General features: G+C 50.6%; 1 protein-coding gene across 1 annotated transcript; it reads left to right on the forward strand.

Moving 5' to 3' along the window:
* Nucleotides 1-6,430: 6,430 nt before the first annotated feature.
* Nucleotides 6,431-20,216, forward strand: LOC306982850 (alanine--tRNA ligase, mitochondrial-like; the record flags this gene model as incomplete). Its single annotated transcript, XM_079583300.1, has 13 exons — nucleotides 6,431-6,555; nucleotides 6,628-6,763; nucleotides 7,636-7,793; nucleotides 10,962-11,075; nucleotides 11,150-11,290; nucleotides 11,442-11,579; nucleotides 11,826-11,932; nucleotides 16,324-16,432; nucleotides 16,520-16,645; nucleotides 17,275-17,385; nucleotides 17,472-17,558; nucleotides 17,640-17,750; nucleotides 19,953-20,216. Coding segments are annotated over 13 exons (1,631 nt in total), but the record flags the coding sequence as incomplete, so codon positions are not given.
* Nucleotides 20,217-21,015: the final 799 nt, after the last annotated feature.

The raw sequence follows: 21,015 nt of genomic DNA on the forward strand, positions 1-21,015 counted from the left end.
TGACCTCATGTCTCTGTCCTCATGTCTCTGACCTCATGTCTCTGACCTCATGTCTCTGACCTCATGTCTCTGTCCTCATGTCTCTGACCTCATGTCTCTGACCTCATGTCTCTGACCTCATGTCTCTGACCTCATGTCTCTGTCCTCATGTCTCTGACCTCATGTCTCTGACCTCATGTCTCTGTCCTCATGTCTCTGACCTCATGTCTCTGACCTCATGTCTCTGACCTCATGTCTCTGACCTCACGTCTCTGTCCTCATGTCTCTGACCTCATGTCTCTGTCCTCACGTCTCTGACCTCACGTCTCTGACCTCATGTCTCTGACCTCATGTCTCTGACCTCATGTCTCTGTCCTCATGTCTCTGACCTCATGTCTCTGACCTCATGTCTCTGACCTCATGTCTCTGACCTCATGTCTCTGTCCTCATATCTCTGACCTCATGTCTCTGTCCTCATGTCTCTGACCTCACGTCTCTGACCTCATGTCTCTGACCTCACGTCTCTGACCTCACGTCTCTGTCCTCATGTCTCTGTCCTCATGTCTCTGACCTCATGTCTCTGACCTCACGTCTCTGACCTCATGTCTCTGACCTCATGTCTCTGACCTCATGTCTCTGTCCTCATGTCTCTGTCCTCATGTCTCTGTCCTCATGTCTCTGTCCTCATGTCTCTGTCCTCATGTCTCTGACCTCATGTCTCTGACCTCACGTCTCTGACCTCACGTCTCTGACCTCATGTCTCTGTCCTCATGTCTCTGTCCTCATGTCTCTGTCCTCATGTCTCTGACCTCATGTCTCTGTCCTCATGTCTCTGACCTCACGTCTCTGTCCTCATGTCTCTGTCCTCACGTCTCTGTCCTCACGTCTCTGTCCTCATGTCTCTGACCTCATGTCTCTGTCCTCATGTCTCTGTCCTCACGTCTCTGACCTCATGTCTCTGTCCTCATGTCTCTGTCCTCATGTCTCTGTCCTCATGTCTCTGTCCTCATGTCTCTGTCCTCATGTCTCTGACCTCATGTCTCTGACCTCACGTCTCTGACCTCATGTCTCTGTCCTCATGTCTCTGACCTCATGTCTCTGACCTCATGTCTCTGACCTCATGTCTCTGACCTCATGTCTCTGACCTCATGTCTCTGTCCTCATGTCTCTGTCCTCATGTCTCTGACCTCATGTCTCTGTCCTCATGTCTCTGACCTCATGTCTCTGACCTCATGTCTCTGACCTCACGTCTCTGTCCTCACGTCTCTGACCTCACGTCTCTGACCTCACGTCTCTGACCTCATGTCTCTGACCTCATGTCTCTGACCTCATGTCTCTGACCTCACGTCTCTGTCCTCACGTCTCTGACCTCATGTCTCTGACCTCACGTCTCTGACCTCATGTCTCTGACCTCATGTCTCTGACCTCACGTCTCTGACCTCATGTCTCTGACCTCATGTCTCTGACCTCACGTCTCTGACCTCATGTCTCTGACCTCATGTCTCTGACCTCATGTCTCTGACCTCACGTCTCTGACCTCATGTCTCTGACCTCATGTCTCTGACCTCACGTCTCTGACCTCATGTCTCTGTCCTCATGTCTCTGACCTCATGTCTCTGTCCTCATGTCTCTGACCTCATGTCTCTGACCTCACGTCTCTGTCCTCACGTCTCTGACCTCATGTCTCTGACCTCACGTCTCTGACCTCATGTCTCTGACCTCATGTCTCTGACCTCACGTCTCTGACCTCATGTCTCTGTCCTCACGTCTCTGACCTCATGTCTCTGTCCTCATGTCTCTGGACCTCACGTCTCTGTCCTCACGTCTCTGACCTCATATCTCTGACCTCATGTCTCTGACCTCATATCTCTGACCTCATGTCTCTGTCCTCACGTCTCTGGACCTCATGTCTCTGTCCTCATGTCTCTGACCTCATATCTCTGACCTCATGTCTCTGTCCTCACGTCTCTGACCTCATGTCTCTGTCCTCATGTCTCTGGACCTCACGTCTCTGTCCTCACGTCTCTGACCTCATATCTCTGACCTCATGTCTCTGACCTCACGTCTCTGACCTCATGTCTCTGTCCTCATGTCTCTGGACCTCACGTCTCTGTCCTCACGTCTCTGACCTCATATCTCTGACCTCATGTCTCTGACCTCATATCTCTGACCTCATGTCTCTGACCTCACGTCTCTGTCCTCACGTCTCTGACCTCATGTCTCTGACCTCACGTCTCTGACCTCATGTCTCTGACCTCATGTCTCTGTCCTCATGTCTCTGGACCTCACGTCTCTGTCCTCACGTCTCTGACCTCATGTCTCTGACCTCATGTCTCTGTCCTCACGTCTCTGACCTCACGTCTCTGTCCTCACGTCTCTGACCTCATATCTCTGACCTCATGTCTCTGACCTCATATCTCTGACCTCATGTCTCTGACCTCACGTCTCTGTCCTCACGTCTCTGACCTCACGTCTCTGTCCTCACGTCTCTGACCTCATGTCTCTGTCCTCACGTCTCTGACCTCATGTCTCTGTCCTCATGTCTCTGTCCTCACGTCTCTGACCTCACGTCTCTGTCCTCATGTCTCTGACCTCATGTCTCTGACCTCATGTCTCTGTCCTCACGTCTCTGACCTCACGTCTCTGTCCTCATGTCTCTGACCTCATGTCTCTGACCTCATGTCTCTGACCTCACGTCTCTGGACCTCACGTCTCTGTCCTCACGTCTCTGACCTCATGTCTCTGACCTCATGTCTCTGTCCTCACGTCTCTGACCTCACGTCTCTGTCCTCATGTCTCTGACCTCATGTCTCTGACCTCATGTCTCTGACCTCATGTCTCTGTCCTCATGTCTCTGTCCTCATGTCTCTGTCCTCATGTCTCTGTCCTCATGTCTCTGTCCTCATGTCTCTGTCCTCACGTCTCTGACCTCATGTCTCTGTCCTCATGTCTCTGTCCTCATGTCTCTGTCCTCATGTCTCTGTCCTCATGTCTCTGTCCTCATGTCTCTGACCTCATGTCTCTGACCTCATGTCTCTGACCTCACGTCTCTGACCTCATGTCTCTGACCTCATGTCTCTGACCTCATGTCTCTGACCTCATGTCTCTGTCCTCATATCTCTGACCTCATGTCTCTGACCTCATATCTCTGACCTCATGTCTCTGACCTCATGTCTCTGTCCTCATGTCTCTGTCCTCATGTCTCTGTCCTCATGTCTCTGTCCTCATGTCTCTGTCCTCATGTCTCTGTCCTCACGTCTCTGACCTCATGTCTCTGTCCTCATGTCTCTGTCCTCATGTCTCTGACCTCATATCTCTGACCTCATGTCTCTGACCTCATATCTCTGACCTCATGTCTCTGTCCTCATGTCTCTGTCCTCATGTCTCTGTCCTCATGTCTCTGTCCTCATGTCTCTGTCCTCATGTCTCTGTCCTCATGTCTCTGTCCTCATGTCTCTGTCCTCACGTCTCTGTCCTCATGTCTCTGACCTCATGTCTCTGTCCTCACGTCTCTGTCCTCATGTCTCTGTCCTCATGTCTCTGTCCTCATGTCTCTGACCTCATGTCTCTGTCCTCATGTCTCTGTCCTCACGTCTCTGTCCTCATGTCTCTGTCCTCATGTCTCTGACCTCACGTCTCTGACCTCACGTCTCTGTCCTCATGTCTCTGTCCTCATGTCTCTGTCCTCATGTCTCTGACCTCACGTCTCTGTCCTCACGTCTCTGTCCTCTGTCCTCATGTCTCTGTCCTCATGTCTCTGTCCTCATGTCTCTGTCCTCATGTCTCTGACCTCATGTCTCTGTCCTCACGTCTCTGACCTCATGTCTCTGTCCTCATATCTCTGACCTCATGTCTCTGACCTCATGTCTCTGTCCTCACGTCTCTGTCCTCATGTCTCTGTCCTCATGTCTCTGTCCTCACGTCTCTGTCCTCATGTCTCTGTCCTCATGTCTCTGTCCTCATGTCTCTGTCCTCATGTCTCTGACCTCATGTCTCTGTCCTCATGTCTCTGTCCTCATGTCTCTGTCCTCATGTCTCTGACCTCATGTCTCTGTCCTCACGTCTCTGTCCTCATGTCTCTGTCCTCATGTCTCTGTCCTCATGTCTCTGTCCTCATGTCTCTGACCTCACGTCTCTGTCCTCATGTCTCTGTCCTCACGTCTCTGTCCTCATGTCTCTGTCCTCATGTCTCTGACCTCACGTCTCTGTCCTCACGTCTCTGTCCTCTGTCCTCATGTCTCTGTCCTCATGTCTCTGTCCTCATGTCTCTGACCTCATGTCTCTGTCCTCATGTCTCTGACCTCATGTCTCTGACCTCACGTCTCTGTCCTCACGTCTCTGTCCTCTGTCCTCATGTCTCTGACCTCACGTCTCTGTCCTCATGTCACTGTCCTCATGTCTCTGACCTCATGTCTCTGACCTCATGTCTCTGTCCTCATGTCTCTGTCCTCATGTCTCTGTCCTCATGTCTCTGACCTCATGTCTCTGACCTCATGTCTCTGACCTCATGTCTCTGTCCTCATGTCTCTGACCTCATGTCTCTGACCTCACGTCTCTGTCCTCACGTCTCTGTCCTCTGTCCTCATGTCTCTGACCTCACGTCTCTGTCCTCATGTCACTGTCCTCATGTCTCTGACCTCATGTCTCTGACCTCATGTCTCTGTCCTCATGTCTCTGTCCTCATGTCTCTGTCCTCATGTCTCTGACCTCATGTCTCTGACCTCATGTCTCTGTCCTCATGTCTCTGTCCTCATGTCTCTGTCCTCATGTCTCTGTCCTCATGTCTCTGACCTCATGTCTCTGACCTCATGTCTCTGACCTCATGTCTCTGACCTCATGTCTCTGTCCTCATGTCTCTGTCCTCATGTCTCTGTCCTCATGTCTCTGTCCTCATGTCTCTGACCTCATGTCTCTGACCTCATGTCTCTGACCTCATGTCTCTGTCCTCACGTCTCTGTCCTCATGTCTCTGTCCTCATGTCTCTGTCCTCATGTCTCTGTCCTCATGTCTCTGTCCTCATGTCTCTGTCCTCATGTCTCTGTCCTCATGTCTCTGACCTCACGTCTCTGTCCTCACGTCTCTGTCCTCTGTCCTCATGTCTCTGTCCTCATGTCTCTGTCCTCATGTCTCTGACCTCATGTCTCTGTCCTCACGTCTCTGTCCTCATGTCTCTGACCTCATGTCTCTGTCCTCATGTCTCTGACCTCATGTCTCTGTCTTCACGTCTCTGTCCTCACGTCTCTGACCTCACGTCTCTGTCCTCATGTCTCTGTCCTCATGTCTCTGACCTCATGTCTCTGACCTCACGTCTCTGTCCTCACGTCTCTGACCTCATGTCTCTGACCTCACGTCTCTGTCCTCACGTCTCTGTCCTCTGTCCTCATGTCTCTGTCCTCATGTCTCTGTCCTCATGTCTCTGACCTCATGTCTCTGTCCTCATGTCTCTGACCTCATGTCTCTGACCTCATGTCTCTGTCCTCATGTCTCTGTCCTCATGTCTCTGTCCTCATGTCTCTGACCTCATGTCTCTGTCCTCATGTCTCTGACCTCATGTCACTGTCCTCATGTCTCTGTCCTCATGTCTCTGACCTCATGTCTCTGACCTCATGTCTCTGTCCTCATGTCTCTGGACCTCACGTCTCTGTCCTCATGTCTCTGTCCTCACGTCTCTGACCTCACGTCTCTGTCCTCACGTCTCTGACCTCATGTCTCTGTCCTCATGTCTCTGACCTCATGTCTCTGACCTCATGTCTCTGTCCTCACGTCTCTGTCCTCATGTCTCTGTCCTCACGTCTCTGACCTCACGTCTCTGTCCTCACGTCTCTGACCTCATGTCTCTGTCCTCATGTCTCTGACCTCATGTCTCTGACCTCATGTCTCTGTCCTCATGTCTCTGACCTCATGTCTCTGACCTCATGTCTCTGTCCTCACGTCTCTGACCTCATGTCTCTGACCTCATGTCTCTGACCTCATGTCTCTGTCCTCATGTCTCTGACCTCATGTCTCTGACCTCATGTCTCTGACCTCATGTCTCTGACCTCATGTCTCTGACCTCATGTCTCTGACCTCATGTCTCTGACCTCATGTCTCTGTCCTCATGTCTCTGACCTCATGTCTCTGACCTCATGTCTCTGTCCTCACGTCTCTGACCTCATGTCTCTGTCCTCATGTCTCTGTCCTCATGTCTCTGACCTCATGTCTCTGTCCTCACGTCTCTGTCCTCATGTCTCTGTCCTCACGTCTCTGACCTCACGTCTCTGTCCTCACGTCTCTGACCTCATGTCTCTGTCCTCATGTCTCTGGACCTCACGTCTCTGTCCTCATGTCTCTGTCCTCTGTCCTCATGTCTCTGTCCTCATGTCTCTGTCCTCATGTCTCTGACCTCATGTCTCTGTCCTCATGTCTCTGGACCTCACGTCTCTGTCCTCATGTCTCTGTCCTCTGTCCTCAGCGTCCGTGGCCTGGTCTCTGCACAGGGACCTGGGCTTCCCTCTGGACCTGGTGGACCTGGTTCTGGACGAGAGTGGACTCCGAGTGGACCCTGAAGACCTGGAGCGGATCCGGACCCAGGACCAGGTCTGACCCGGACTGAACCAGGACTGAACCAGGACGAACGTTCCGCCCGGTAACAGTGATGTCACTCCTCAGGTGGCGTCTGATTCGTCAGCGGCTGATGATGTCATGACTCTGGACGTGGGGCTCCTGAGTGACCTCCAGCAGCGAGGAGTCCCTCACACCGACGACTCTGCCACGTACGGGTACTCCCGGGCCCACGGGAAGTACGGTAAATACTACTACTACTACTACTGCTACTACTACTACTACTACTACTACTACTACTACTACTACTACTACTACTACTACTACTACTACTACTACTACTACTACTACTACTACTACTACTACTACTACCACCACTACTATAACAAAAGTGGGAGAGTCGCCAAAATATTTAATACAGTCTCAGGCTGTATCCGAATGTCCACCCTCTTCCCAAACCCCTCATTCACTACATAGGCCACACTATATAGTGACTATATAGTGACTATATAGTCACTATAGTCACTATATAGTGACTATAGTGACTATATAGTCACTATATAGTGACTATATAGTCACTATATAGTGACTATAGTCACTATAGTGACTATATAGTCACTATAGTCACTATATAGTGACTATAGTGACTATATAGTCACTATATAGTGACTATATAGTCACTATAGTGACTATAGTCACTATAGTGACTATATAGTCACTATAGTCACTATAGTCACTATATAGTGACTATATAGTCACTATATAGTCACTATAGTGACTATATAGTCACTATATAGTGACTATAGTCACTATAGTGACTATATAGTCACTATAGTGACTATATAGTGACTATAGTGACTATATAGTCACTATATAGTGACTATATAGTCACTATAGTGACTATAGTCACTATAGTGACTATATAGTCACTATAGTCACTATAGTGACTATATAGTCACTATATAGTCACTATATAGTGTGGCCTATGTAGTGAATGAGGGGTTTGGGAAGAGGGTGGACATTCGGATACAGCCAGTCTTCTCTCTGACCTCAGTCTTCTCTGACCTCAGTCTTCTCTGACCTCAGTCTTCTCTGACCTCAGTCTTCTCTCCGCAGTCTTCCCGTCGGTCTCGGCCCGGGTCCTGGCTCTGGTCTCAGATCGGACTCTGGTGGAGCAGGTTTCTGAGGGACCGTGTGGACTCATCCTGGACCAGACGTGTTTCTACTGCGAGAAGGGAGGTCAGAGCGGAGACGGAGGCTTCCTCACCAAAGAGGTCAGAGTTAAAGAGGCTTCCTCACCACAGAGGTCAGAGTTAAAGAGTCTTCCTCACCAAAGAGGTCAGAGTTAAAGAGGCTTCCTCACCAAAGAGGTCAGAGTTAAAGAGTCTTCCTCACCACAGAGGTCAGAGTTAAAGAGGCTTCCTCACCAAAGAGGTCAGAGTTAAAGAGTCTTCCTCACCAAAGAGGTCAGAGTTAAAGAGGCTTCCTCACCAAAGAGGTCAGAGTTAAAGAGGCTTCCTCAACACAGAGGTCAGAGTTAAAGAGTCTTCCTCACCAAAGAGGTCAGAGTTAAAGAGGCTTCCTCACCACAGAGGTCAGAGTTAAAGAGGCTTCCTCACCACAGAGGTCAGAGTTAAAGAGGCTTCCTCAACACAGAGGTCAGAGTTAAAGAGTCTTCCTCACCAAAGAGGTCAGAGTTAAAGAGGCTTCCTCACCACAGAGGTCAGAGTTAAAGAGTCTTCCTCACCACAGAGGTCAGACCTGGCACGCTTGGGTCTGCCAGGTCTGACCGGCTTCCTCCCCTGCCAGCGGATCCAGCTCACCTGTATGACAGTGTGGTTGTAACGTGTGTCTCTAACAGGAAGTGCTGCTCCCTCTCTCCGCCCTCACTTCCTGTATGACAGTGTGGTTGTAACGTGTGTCTCTAACAGGAAGTGCTGCTCCCTCTCTCCGCCCTCACTTCCTGTATGACAGTGTGGTTGTAACGTGTGTCTCTAACAGGAAGTGCTGCTCCCTCTCTCCGCCCTCACTTCCTGTATGACAGTGTGGTTGTAACGTGTATCTCTAACAGGAAGTGCTGCTCCCTCTCTCCGCCCTCACTTCCTGTATGACAGTGTGGTTGTAACGTGTGTCTCTAACAGGAAGTGCTGCTCCCTCTCACCGCCCTCACTTCCTGTATGACAGTGTGGTTGTAACGTGTGTCTCTAACAGGAAGTGCTGCTCCCTCTCTCCGCCCTCACTTCCTGTATGACAGTGTGGTAACGTGTATCTCTAACAGGAAGTGCTGCTCCCTCTCTCCGCCCTCACTTCCTGTATGACAGTGTGGTTGTAACGTGTGTCTCTCACAGGAAGTGCTGCTCCCTCTCTCCGCCCTCACTTCCTGTATGACAGTGTGGTTGTAACGTGTGTCTCTAACAGGAAGTGCTGCTCCTTCTCTCCGCCCTCACTTCCTGTATGACAGTGTGGTTGTAACGTGTGTCTCTAACAGGAAGTGCTGCTCCCTCTCTCCGCCCTCACTTCCTGTATGACAGTGTGGTTGTAACGTGTGTCTCTAACAGGAAGTGCTGCTCCCTCTCACCGCCCTCACTTCCTGTATGACAGTGTGGTTGTAACGTGTGTCTCTAACAGGAAGTGCTGCTCCCTCTCTCCGCCCTCACTTCCTGTATAACAGTGTGGTTGTAACGTGTGTCTCTAACAGGAAGTGCTGCTCCCTCTCTCCGCCCTCACTTCCTGTATGACAGTGTGGTTGTAACGTGTGTCTCTAACAGGAAGTGCTGCTCCCTCTCACCGCCCTCACTTCCTGTATGACAGTGTGGTTGTAACGTGTGTCTCTAACAGGAAGTGCTGCTCCCTCTCTCCGCCCTCACTTCCTGTATGACAGTGTGGTTGTAACGTGTGTCTCTAACAGGAAGTGCTGCTCCCTCTCACCGCCCTCACTTCCTGTATGACAGTGTGGTTGTAACGTGTGTCTCTAACAGGAAGTGCTGCTCCCTCTCTCCGCCCTCACTTCCTGTATGACAGTGTGGTTGTAACGTGTGTCTCTAACAGGAAGTGCTGCTCCCTCTCTCCGCCCGCACTTCCTGTATGACAGTGTAGTTGTAACGTGTGTCTCTCACAGGAAGTGCTGCTCCCTCTCTCCGCCCTCACTTCCTGTATGACAGTGTGGTAACGTGTGTCTCTAACAGGAAGTGCTGCTCCCTCTGTCCGCCCTCACTTCCTGTATGACAGTGTGGTTGTAACGTGTGTCTCTAACAGGAAGTGCTGCTCCCTCTCTCCGCCCTCACTTCCTGTATGACAGTGTGGTTGTAACGTGTGTCTCTAACAGGAAGTGCTGCTCCCTCTCTCCGCCCTCACTTCCTGTATGACAGTGTGGTTGTAACGTGTGTCTCTCACAGGAAGTGCTGCTCCCTCTCTCCGCCCTCACTTCCTGTATGACAGTGTGGTTGTAACGTGTGTCTCTAACAGGAAGTGCTGCTCCCTCTCTCCGCCCTCACTTCCTGTATGACAGTGTGGTTGTAACGTGTGTCTCTAACAGGAAGTGCTGCTCCCTCTCTCCGCCCTCACTTCCTGTATGACAGTGTGGTAACGTGTGTCTCTCACAGGAAGTGCTGCTCCCTCTCTCCGCCCTCACTTCCTGTATGACAGTGTGGTTGTAACGTGTGTCTCTAACAGGAAGTGCTGCTCCCTCTCACCGCCCTCACTTCCTGTATGACAGTGTGGTTGTAACGTGTGTCTCTAACAGGAAGTGCTGCTCCCTCTCTCCGCCCTCACTTCCTGTATGACAGTGTGGTTGTAACGTGTGTCTCTCACAGGAAGTGCTGCTCCCTCTCTCCGCCCTCACTTCCTGTATGACAGTGTGGTTGTAACGTGTGTCTCTAACAGGAAGTGCTGCTCCCTCTCACCGCCCTCACTTCCTGTATGACAGTGTGGTTGTAACGTGTGTCTCTAACAGGAAGTGCTGCTCCCTCTCTCCGCCCTCACTTCCTGTATGACAGTGTGGTTGTAACGTGTGTCTCTAACAGGAAGTGCTGCTCCCTCTCTCCGCCCTCACTTCCTGTATGACAGTGTGGTTGTAACGTGTGTCTCTAACAGGAAGTGCTGCTCCCTCTCTCCGCCCTCACTTCCTGTATGACAGTGTGGTTGTAACGTGTGTCTCTAACAGGAAGTGCTGCTCCCTCTCTCCGCCCTCACTTCCTGTATGACAGTGTGGTTGTAACGTGTGTCTCTAACAGGAAGTGCTGCTCCCTCTCTCCGCCCTCACTTCCTGTATGACAGTGTGGTTGTAACGTGTGTCTCTAACAGGAAGTGCTGCTCCCTCTCTCCGCCCTCACTTCCTGTATGACAGTGTGGTTGTAACGTGTGTCTCTCACAGGAAGTGCTGCTCCCTCTCTCCGCCCTCACTTCCTGTATGACAGTGTGGTTGTAACGTGTGTCTCTAACAGGAAGTGCTGCTCCCTCTCTCCGCCCTCACTTCCTGTGGAGGTTATGTCCTTCACGTGGTCCAAGTCTCAGACCCGATCAGGACCGGAGACACGGTCCACCTGCACCTGGACCAGGTAACCCCGCCCCCCTGTGATGTAGCCCCGCCCCCTCTCCTCAGAGTTAACTCCTCCCCCTCCTCTTCGTCCAGTCCTCCCGTCTGTCGCTGATGAAGAACCACACGGCCACTCACCTGCTGAACTTCAGCCTGAGGAAGGTTCTGGGCTCCTCGGTCCATCAGAGAGGTTCTCACGTGTCTGAGGAGCGGCTGCGCTTCGACTACAGCAACAAGGTACCTCCACATCTGCCTCCACATCTGCATCTACGTCAGCCTCCACATCTACCTCCACATCTGCCTCCACATGTACCTCCACATCTACCTCCACATCTGCATCTACATCAGCCTCATCCTGAGCTCCTCTCTCTCCTCCTCTCTCCTCCAGACTGTCCTGAGTACCTCTCAGCTGCTGGAGGTGGACCGGGTGCTCTCTGACCTGGTGCACAGGGACCTGCCGGTGTTCTGTGAGGACGTGTCTCTGAACAGCGCCCTCCGGCTGCCGGGAGTGCGAACTGTGGACGAGGTCAGTGAGTCCAGGATGTAGGTGTGAGTCTGTGGGAGTGACTAAAGGGAGGGTCTGTGTGAGTCTGTGGGAGTGACTAAAGGGAGGGTCTGTGTGAGTCTGTGGGAGTAACTAAAGGGAGGGTCTGTGTGAGTGTGGGAGTGACTAAAGGGAGGGTCTGTGTGAGTCTGTGTGAGTCTGTGGGAGTGACTAAAGGGAGGGTCTGTGGGAGTACCTAAAGGGAGGCGTGTGTGTGCCTGTGTTCAGGTGTACCCCGACCCCGTGAGGGTGGTCTCTGTCGGCCTCTCGGCCTCAGAGCTGCAGCAGGTCCAGGATCAGGACCTTCAGACCTCGGTGGAGCTCTGCTGCGGCACGTGAGTCTGTCCTTCACTATCATCAGTCATGTGACCCGTGTGTTTCAGTCACGTGACCCGTGTGTTTCAGTCACGTGACCCGTGTGTTTGTCATGTGACCCGTGTGTTTCAGTCATGTGACCCGTGTGTTTGTCATGTGACCCGTGTGTTTCGGTCATGTGACCCGTGTGTTTCAGTCATGTGACCCGTGTGTTTCAGTCATGTGACCCGTGTGTTTGTCATGTGACCCGTGTGTTTCGGTCATGTGACCCGTGTGTTTGTCATGTGACCCGTGTGTTTCGGTCATGTGACCCGTGTGTTTCGGTCATGTGACCCGTGTGTTTGTCATGTGACCCGTGTGTTTCAGTCATGTGACCCGTGTGTTTCAGTCATGTGACCCGTGTGTTTCAGTCATGTGACCCGTGTGTTTCAGTCATGTGACCCGTGTGTTTCAGTCATGTGACCCGTGTGTTTCAGTCATGTGACCCGTGTGTTTCAGTCATGTGACCCGTGTGTTTCAGTCATGTGACCCGTGTGTTTGTCATGTGACCCGTGTGTTTCGGTCATGTGACCCGTGTGTTTCGGTCATGTGACCCGTGTGTTTGTCATGTGACCCGTGTGTTTGTCATGTGACCCGTGTGTTTCAGTCATGTGACCCGTGTGTTTCAGTCATGTGACCCGTGTGTTTGTCATGTGACCCGTGTGTTTCAGTCATGTGACCCGTGTGTTTGTCATGTGACCCGTGTGTTTCAGTCATGTGACCCGTGTGTTTCAGTCATGTGACCCGTGTGTTTGTCATGTGACCCGTGTGTTTCAGTCATGTGACCCGTGTGTTTGTCATGTGACCCGTGTGTTTCAGTCATGTGACCCGTGTGTTTCAGTCACGTGACCCGTGTGTTTCAGTCATGTGACCCGTGTGTTTCAGTCATGTGACCCGTGTGTTTCAGTCACGTGACCCGTGTGTTTCAGTCATGTGACCCGTGTGTTTCAGTCATGTGACCCGTGTGTTTCAGTCATGTGACCCGTGTGTTTCAGTCATGTGACCCGTGTGTTTCAGTCATGTGACCCGTGTGTTTCAGTCATGTGACCCGTGTATTTCAGTCATGTGACCCGTGGGTTTCAGTCATGTGACGCGTGTGTTTCAGTCATGTGACCCGTGTGTTTCAGTCATGTGACCCGTGTGTTTCAGTCATGTGACCCGTGTGTTTCAGTCATGTGACCCGTGTGTTTGTCATGTGACCCGTGTGTTTCAGTCATGTGACCCGTGTGTTTCAGTCATGTGACCCGTGTGTTTGTCATGTGACCCGTGTGTTTCGGTCATGTGACCCGTGTGTTTCGGTCATGTGACCCGTGTGTTTGTCATGTGACCCGTGTGTTTGTCATGTGACCCGTGTGTTTCAGTCATGTGACCCGTGTGTTTCAGTCATGTGACCCGTGTGTTTGTCATGTGACCCGTGTGTTTCAGTCATGTGACCCGTGTGTTTGTCATGTGACCCGTGTGTTTCAGTCACGTGACCCGTGTGTTTCAGTCATGTGACCCGTGTGTTTCAGTCATGTGACCCGTGTGTTTCAGTCATGTGACCCGTGTGTTTCAGTCATGTGACCCGTGTGTTTCAGTCATGTGACCCGTGTGTTTCAGTCATGTGACCCGTGTATTTCAGTCATGTGACCCGTGGGTTTCAGTCATGTGACGCGTGTGTTTCAGTCATGTGACCCGTGTGTTTCAGTCATGTGACCCGTGTGTTTCAGTCATGTGACCCGTGTGTTTCAGTCATGTGACCCGTGTGTTTGTCATGTGACCCGTGTGTTTCAGTCATGTGACCCGTGACCCGTGTGTTTCAGTCATGTGACCCGTGTGTTTCAGTCATGTGACCCGTGTGTTTCAGTCATGTGACCCGTGTGTTTCAGTCATGTGACCCGTGTGTTTCAGTCATGTGACCCGTGTGTTTCAGTCATGTGACGCGTGTGTTTCAGTCATGTGACCCGTGTGTTTCAGTCATGTGACCCGTGTGTTTCAGTCATGTGACCCGTGTGTTTCAGTCATGTGACCCGTGACCCGTGTGTTTCAGTCATGTGACCCGTGTGTTTCAGTCATGTGACGCGTGTGTTTCAGTCATGTGACCCGTGTGTTTCAGTCATGTGACCCGTGTGTTTGTCATGTGACGCGTGTGTTTGTCATGTGACCCGTGTGTTTCAGTCATGTGACCCGTGTGTTTCAGTCATGTGACCCGTGTGTTTCAGTCATGTGACCCGTGTGTTTCAGTCATGTGACCCGTGTGTTTCAGTCATGTGACCCGTGTGTTTCAGTCATGTGACCCGTGTGTTTCAGTCATGTGACCCGTGTGTTTGTCATGTGACCCGTGTGTTTCAGTCATGTGACCCGTGTGTTTCAGTCATGTGACCCGTGTGTTTCAGTCACGTGACCCGTGTGTTTCAGTCACGTGACCCGTGTGTTTCAGTCATGTGACCCGTGTGTTTCAGTCATGTGACCCGTGTGTTTCAGTCATGTGACCCGTGTGTTTCAGTCATGTGACCCGTGTGTTTCAGTCATGTGACCCGTGTGTTTCAGTCATGTGACCCGTGTGTTTGTCATGTGACCCGTGTGTTTCAGTCACGTGACCCGTGTGTTTCAGTCATGTGACCCGTGTGTTTCAGTCATGTGACCCGTGTGTTTCAGTCATGTGACGCGTGTGTTTCAGTCATGTGACCCGTGTGTTTCAGTCATGTGACCCGTGTGTTTCAGTCATGTGACCCGTGTGTTTCAGTCATGTGACCCGTGTGTTTCAGTCATGTGACCCGTGTGTTTCAGTCATGTGACCCGTGTGTTTGTCATGTGACCCGTGTGTTTCAGTCATGTGACCCGTGACCCGTGTGTTTCAGTCATGTGACCCGTGTGTTTCAGTCATGTGACCCGTGTGTTTCGGTCATGTGACCCGTGTGTTTCAGTCATGTGACCCGTGTTTCAGTCATGTGACCCGTGTGTTTCAGTCATGTGACCCGTGTGTTTCAGTCATGTGACGCGTGTGTTTCAGTCATGTGACCCGTGTGTTTCAGTCATGTGACGCGTGTGTTTCAGTCATGTGACCCGTGTGTTTCAGTCATGTGACCCGTGTGTTTCAGTCACGTGACCCGTGTGTTTCAGTCATGTGACCCGTGTGTTTCAGTCACGTGACCCGTGTGTTTCAGTCATGTGACCCGTGTGTTTCAGTCATGTGACCCGTGTGTTTCAGTCATGTGACCCGTGTGTTTCAGTCATGTGACCCGTGTGTTTCAGTCATGTGACCCGTGTGTTTCAGTCATGTGACCCGTGTGTTTCAGTCACGTGACCCGTGTGTTTCAGTCATGTGACCCGTGTGTTTCAGTCATGTGACCCGTGTGTTTCAGTCATGTGACCCGTGTGTTTCAGTCATGTGACCCGTGTGTTTCAGTCATGTGACCCGTGTGTTTGTCATGTGACCCGTGTGTTTCAGTCACGTGACCCGTGTGTTTCAGTCATGTGACCCGTGTGTTTCAGTCATGTGACCCGTGTGTTTCAGTCATGTGACGCGTGTGTTTCAGTCATGTGACCCGTGTGTTTCAGTCATGTGACCCGTGTGTTTCAGTCATGTGACCCGTGTGTTTCAGTCATGTGACCCGTGTGTTTCAGTCATGTGACCCGTGTGTTTCAGTCATGTGACCCGTGTGTTTCAGTCATGTGACCCGTGTGTTTCAGTCATGTGACCCGTGTGTTTCAGTCATGTGACCCGTGTGTTTCAGTCATGTGACCCGTGTGTTTCAGTCACGTGACCCGTGTGTTTCAGTCATGTGACGCGTGTGTTTCAGTCATGTGACCCGTGTGTTTCAGTCATGTGACCCGTGTGTTTCAGTCATGTGACCCGTGTGTTTCAGTCATGTGACCCGTGTGTTTCAGTCATGTGACCCGTGTGTTTCAGTCATGTGACCCGTGTGTTTGTCATGTGACCCGTGTGTTTCAGTCACGTGACCCGTGTGTTTCAGTCATGTGACCCGTGTGTTTCAGTCATGTGACCCGTGTGTTTCAGTCATGTGACGCGTGTGTTTCAGTCATGTGACCCGTGTGCTTCAGTCATGTGACCCGTGTGTTTCAGTCATGTGACCCGTGTGTTTCAGTCATGTGACGCGTGTGTTTCAGTCATGTGACCCGTGTGTTTCAGTCATGTGACCCGTGTGTTTCAGTCATGTGACCCGTGTGTTTCAGTCATGTGACCCGTGTGTTTCAGTCATGTGACCCGTGTGTTTCAGTCATGTGACGCGTGTGTTTCAGTCATGTGACCCGTGTGTTTGTCATGTGACCCGTGTGTTTCAGTCATGTGACCCGTGTGTTTCAGTCATGTGACCCGTGTGTTTCAGTCATGTGACCCGTGTGTTTCAGTCATGTGACCCGTGTGTTTCAGTCATGTGACCCGGAGCGCTGACCTGGAGGACGTGGTCGTCGTCTCGGAGCGACAGTTCATCAGAGGCATCAGCCGTGTCCTCGCCGTCACCGGGGGCGACGCCAAACAGGTGCCCCCCCCTCACCCCCCCCCTCACATGACGAGTCGATCCGAGCAGCTAGTGTGCATGTTTTAGTTCTGTTTGTGTTTGTCTCAGGCGCGGGAACTGGGCGTGGCCTTGGAACAGGAAGTGGACTCCCTTTGGACGAGGATCACAGGCTCCGCCCCCGACTCCCTGCAGGCCGCGCAGCGATTGGCCAAAGAGGTCGGGCAGCTGACCAACGTGAGTGACTTCCTGTTTCACTAAAGGTTCACCAGGTCACAGGAACGTGAACGCAGAAGATCTGACCAGTCCAGGAGGACGTCTGGACCAGAGGAACCAGAGGAACCAGAGGAACCAGAGGAACCAGAAGAACCAGAAGAACCAGAGGAACCAGAGGAACCAGAGGGACCAGAGGAACCAGAGAAACCAGAGAAACCAGAGGGACCAGAGGAACCAGAGGAACCAGAGGAACCAGAGGAACCAGAGGAACCAGAGGAACCAGAGGAACCAGAGGAACCAAAAGAACCAGAGGAACCAGAAGAACCAGAAGAACCAGAGGAACCAGAAGAACCAGAAGAACCAGAGGAACCAGAGGAACCAGAGGAACCAGAGGAACCAGAGGAACCAGAGGAACCAGAAGAACCAGAGGAACCAGAAGAACCAGAAGAACCAGAAGAACCAGAGGAACCAGAGGAACCAGAGGAACCAGAGGAACCAGAGGAACCAGAGGAACCAGAGGAACCAGAGGAACCAGAGGAACCAGAGGAACATCCTTCATTCCAAACATTAAACACAGATAATCAAGCTCAGGGAAACCTGGGCTTCCATAACTCCCTGAGGTCAGTGTGACTCGTGTGTCTGTGTCTCAGGAGGTCGACACCGGGAGGATTCCTCAGTGGACGCGGCGAGAACTTCAGAACAAACTGAAGAGTCTGCAGAGAAACATGAACACCAGCCTCCGCAAGATGGAGAGGAGAGAGGTGAGGGAGGAGAGAGGTGAGGGGGGGGGACGGGGGTAAAGGGGGGGTGACCGCGGGGGGGTGAGTAACCTTGTGTCTGGTTCCAGGCTGCAGTGGAGGTTCAGCAGCTGCTTCAGAAACGAGGACGAGCCCCAGGACTCACCGTGGAGCTGGTCACCACAGACTCTCTGTCGGTGAGGACCAGGACCCCCCCCATAGATAACCCCAGGAGGAGGGGGGGGTCCTCTGGTCCTGATGACCCTCTGCTGTTTCAGGTCCTGATGAAGGCGGTGAACCAGCTCAGCGACTCCCTGCCTGGTTCCTGGGTGATGCTGTTGGCCCAGGAGCATTCTGGGAAAGTGCTGTGCGCCTGCCAGGTCCCCAAGGTTAGACCTTCACCGAGAAGTTTACTCCCAAACTAAACCAGGTCCACAATGTTCAGAACTGTGATGGCACACGTTTAAACCTGGAAATGAACTTATGTAGAAATGGTTTCCTCATGTTTATGTCACTGTTTGATAGAAATAAAACCTAAGATGGCCGCCGCGCCGCCATCTTGGTCATCTTGGTCTTGATGTTTTTATGCCGCTGTAGCGTGATGGAAGTGTCCTGATAAAACCGTCATGTCAGATGATCATAAGGATTGTTACTAATCACAGTTTGATATTTGTGCGATATTAATATATAGTAATATATTTAATTGACCTGTAATTGACCCAGACAGACAGTAGAGGGCGGCCTTCACATCAGCATGGCTTGAGTTATGTTTGTTCCATCATATTTAACTTAAACAATGTTTTCTGTTCATTATTATTCCTTTTCCTCATGGGATAATTTAGATGATCAGAAACAAACCAGCGACACAAACTGACATTAACGTTAAAACTGAGAAACGACCAGATAAAGAAACAAAATAACAAAATAAACTTTAAATGATGGTTCATTCTGCGACAGGTCATTCTGCTGTTACGCAACGACTTTACTTTGATTAAAACAGCCACAAACTGCACCGTAAAGCTGCAGCTTCATAGTAACGCTAACGAGGCTAACGAGGCTAACGGCGCTAACAATGCTAACGACGCTAACGAGGCTAATGACGCTAACGACGCTAACAATGCTAACGACGCTAACGAGGCTAACGAGGGTAACGACGCTAACGAGGGTAACGACGCTAACGAGGCTATTGAGGCTAACGAAGCTAACGAGGGTAACGACGCTAACGAGGGCAACGACGCTAACGAGTGTAACGACGCTAACGACGCTAACGAGGCTAACGAGGGCAACGACGCTAACGAGGGTAACAACGCTAACGAGGGTAGCGACGCTAACGAGGGTAGCGACGCTAACGAGGGTAGCGACGCTAAAGAGGGAAATGACGCTAACAATGCTAACGAGGGTAACGACGCTAACGAGGCTAACGAGGGTAGCGACGCTAACGAGGGTAGCGACGCTAAAGAGGGAAATGACGCTAACAATGCTAACGAGGGTAACGACGCTAACGAGGCTATTGAGGCTAACGATGCTAACGAAGCTAACGAGGGTAACGACGCTAACGAGGGTAACGACGCTAACGAGAGTAACGACGCTAACGACGCTAACGAGGCTAACGACGCTAACGAGGGCAACGGCGCTAACGAGGGTAACAATGCTAACGAGGGTAACGACGCTAACGAGGGTAACGACGCTAACGAGGGTAGCGACGCTAAAGAGGGAAATGACGCTAACAATGCTAACGAGGGTAACGACGCTAACGAGGCTATTGAGGCTAACGATGCTAACGAAGCTAACGAGGGTAACGACACTAACGAGGGTAACGACGCTAACGAGGGCAACGACGCTAACGAGTGTAACGACGCTAACGAGGCTAACGACGCTAACGAGGGCAACGACGCTAACGAGGGTAACAACGCTAACGAGGGTAACGACGCTAACGAGGGTAACGACGCTAACGTGGGTAACAACACTAACAAAGCTAACAACGCTAGCGAGGCTAACGACGCTAATGAGGCTAACTGTGAACAGTGAAGGCAGCGACAGTACGGCCAAGTGTGACATACTTCACAGTATCTATATCCTGTTCTGTGGTTTCTTTATCATGTACGTGTCACATGTTTAATGTTACATGTGTGTTTGTGACTCAGACCCAGGATTTAGCATTAGCATGTAGCCCTGAGGACACTTTCAGACGCTAATTTGTATCTAAAATAAATTACCCAAAGGTCTGTACATTTATTAATGATTTCTGAGGCTGTGGCCGACAGCTGCAAACATCTGCATCGTTCAGAATTTGAGATGTTTGGTGGCTAATGCTAACGGCTATAGGGAAAATACACTGAGGAGGCTAACGGAACCTGAAAGTATACTGGAGTAGCTTCTTTGCTAACTGTCCGCATTTCTATGGTTTCACCTGCTGCCTCTCTGTGATTGGTCAGTTCCTGGGCGTGTCTAAAGCCTCTGTGATTGGTCCAGTTCTGGGGCGTGTCTAAAGCCTCTGTGATTGGTCAGTTCCGGGGCGTGTCTAAAGCCTCTCTGTGATTGGTCAGTTCCGGGGCGTGTCTAAAGCCTCTCTGTGATTGCTTGGTTCCCAGGGCGGCTCCTCCCTCCTGGCGTCTGATTGGGCGCGGGCCGTGTGTGGGCGTTTCCACGGCAGCTCGGGCGGGTCTGACCTCGTGGCGAAGGGGACGGCGCTCGCTGATGACATCACGGCCGTGCGGCGGTGGGCGGAGCTTTACGCCAAAGAGAAAACACAGCGATGACCGTCGGCCAATCGGGACTCTTCGTTTTAGGAGACGTGAATGTGATTGGCTCGTGATGAAGTAATGTGAAAAGTGAATAAATGACTTTGGTTTGAAGCGGCTTGTTTCTGTTTGAGACTGAACTGGGGGGTCACTGGGGGGTCACTGGGGGGTCGCGAGGCAAATGTGGGGGTCGCCAGAGCATATAGATAAAATATTTATTTTAAGATTATTATTATGGCGTCGTAGCAAACATGCTGTTTTACCAGGGTGCCATTATTTGTTCTAAATTTAATTCATTTTTGTTTCAGCCATTGTTTTTTCTTTGTTTTTTAAGAGTTGTATAGTTTAACCTCTGAGGATCTTTTTCCTCACGTCATCACATTTGTTTTCCATCATTTTTTTGTTGGGTTTTCAACTCATTTGTGTAACTTTTTCATCATTTTTCGTCATTTTTTGTATTTTTTTTAATCAATTTTTTGTAATTTTTTTGTAATTTTTTTTAATTTTTTGTAATTTTTTGTCAATTTTTCGTCATTTTTTTGTCATTTTTTAATCACTTTTTTGTCAATTTTTTGTCATTTTTTGTCACATTTTTGTCACATTTTTGTCCAATTTTCTTCACATTTTGTCACATTTTTGTCAATTTTTCATCATTTTTTTGTCACATTTTTGTCAATTTTTTGTGATTTTTTGTCATATTTTTGTCACATTTTTGTCAATTTTTTGTCATTTTTTTGTCAATTTTTCGTCATTTTTTTCTCACATTTCCATCATTGTTTTCGTCTCAGTTTTGTTTCTATTTTCTCACCTTTTTTCCAGAAGCTTTTGGATTGGGGTAAAGCCAAACTGGAGAAAACGTGCTCGGTTCAGGCGGGAGTTAAGGGGTTAAAATGTCCCTGTTTTTCCCACGGTC

Source organism: Gobius niger, assembly GCF_951799975.1.
Source record: "Gobius niger genome assembly, contig: SCAFFOLD_87, whole genome shotgun sequence".
In the NCBI taxonomy this organism is placed as follows: domain Eukaryota; kingdom Metazoa; phylum Chordata; class Actinopteri; order Gobiiformes; family Gobiidae; genus Gobius; species Gobius niger.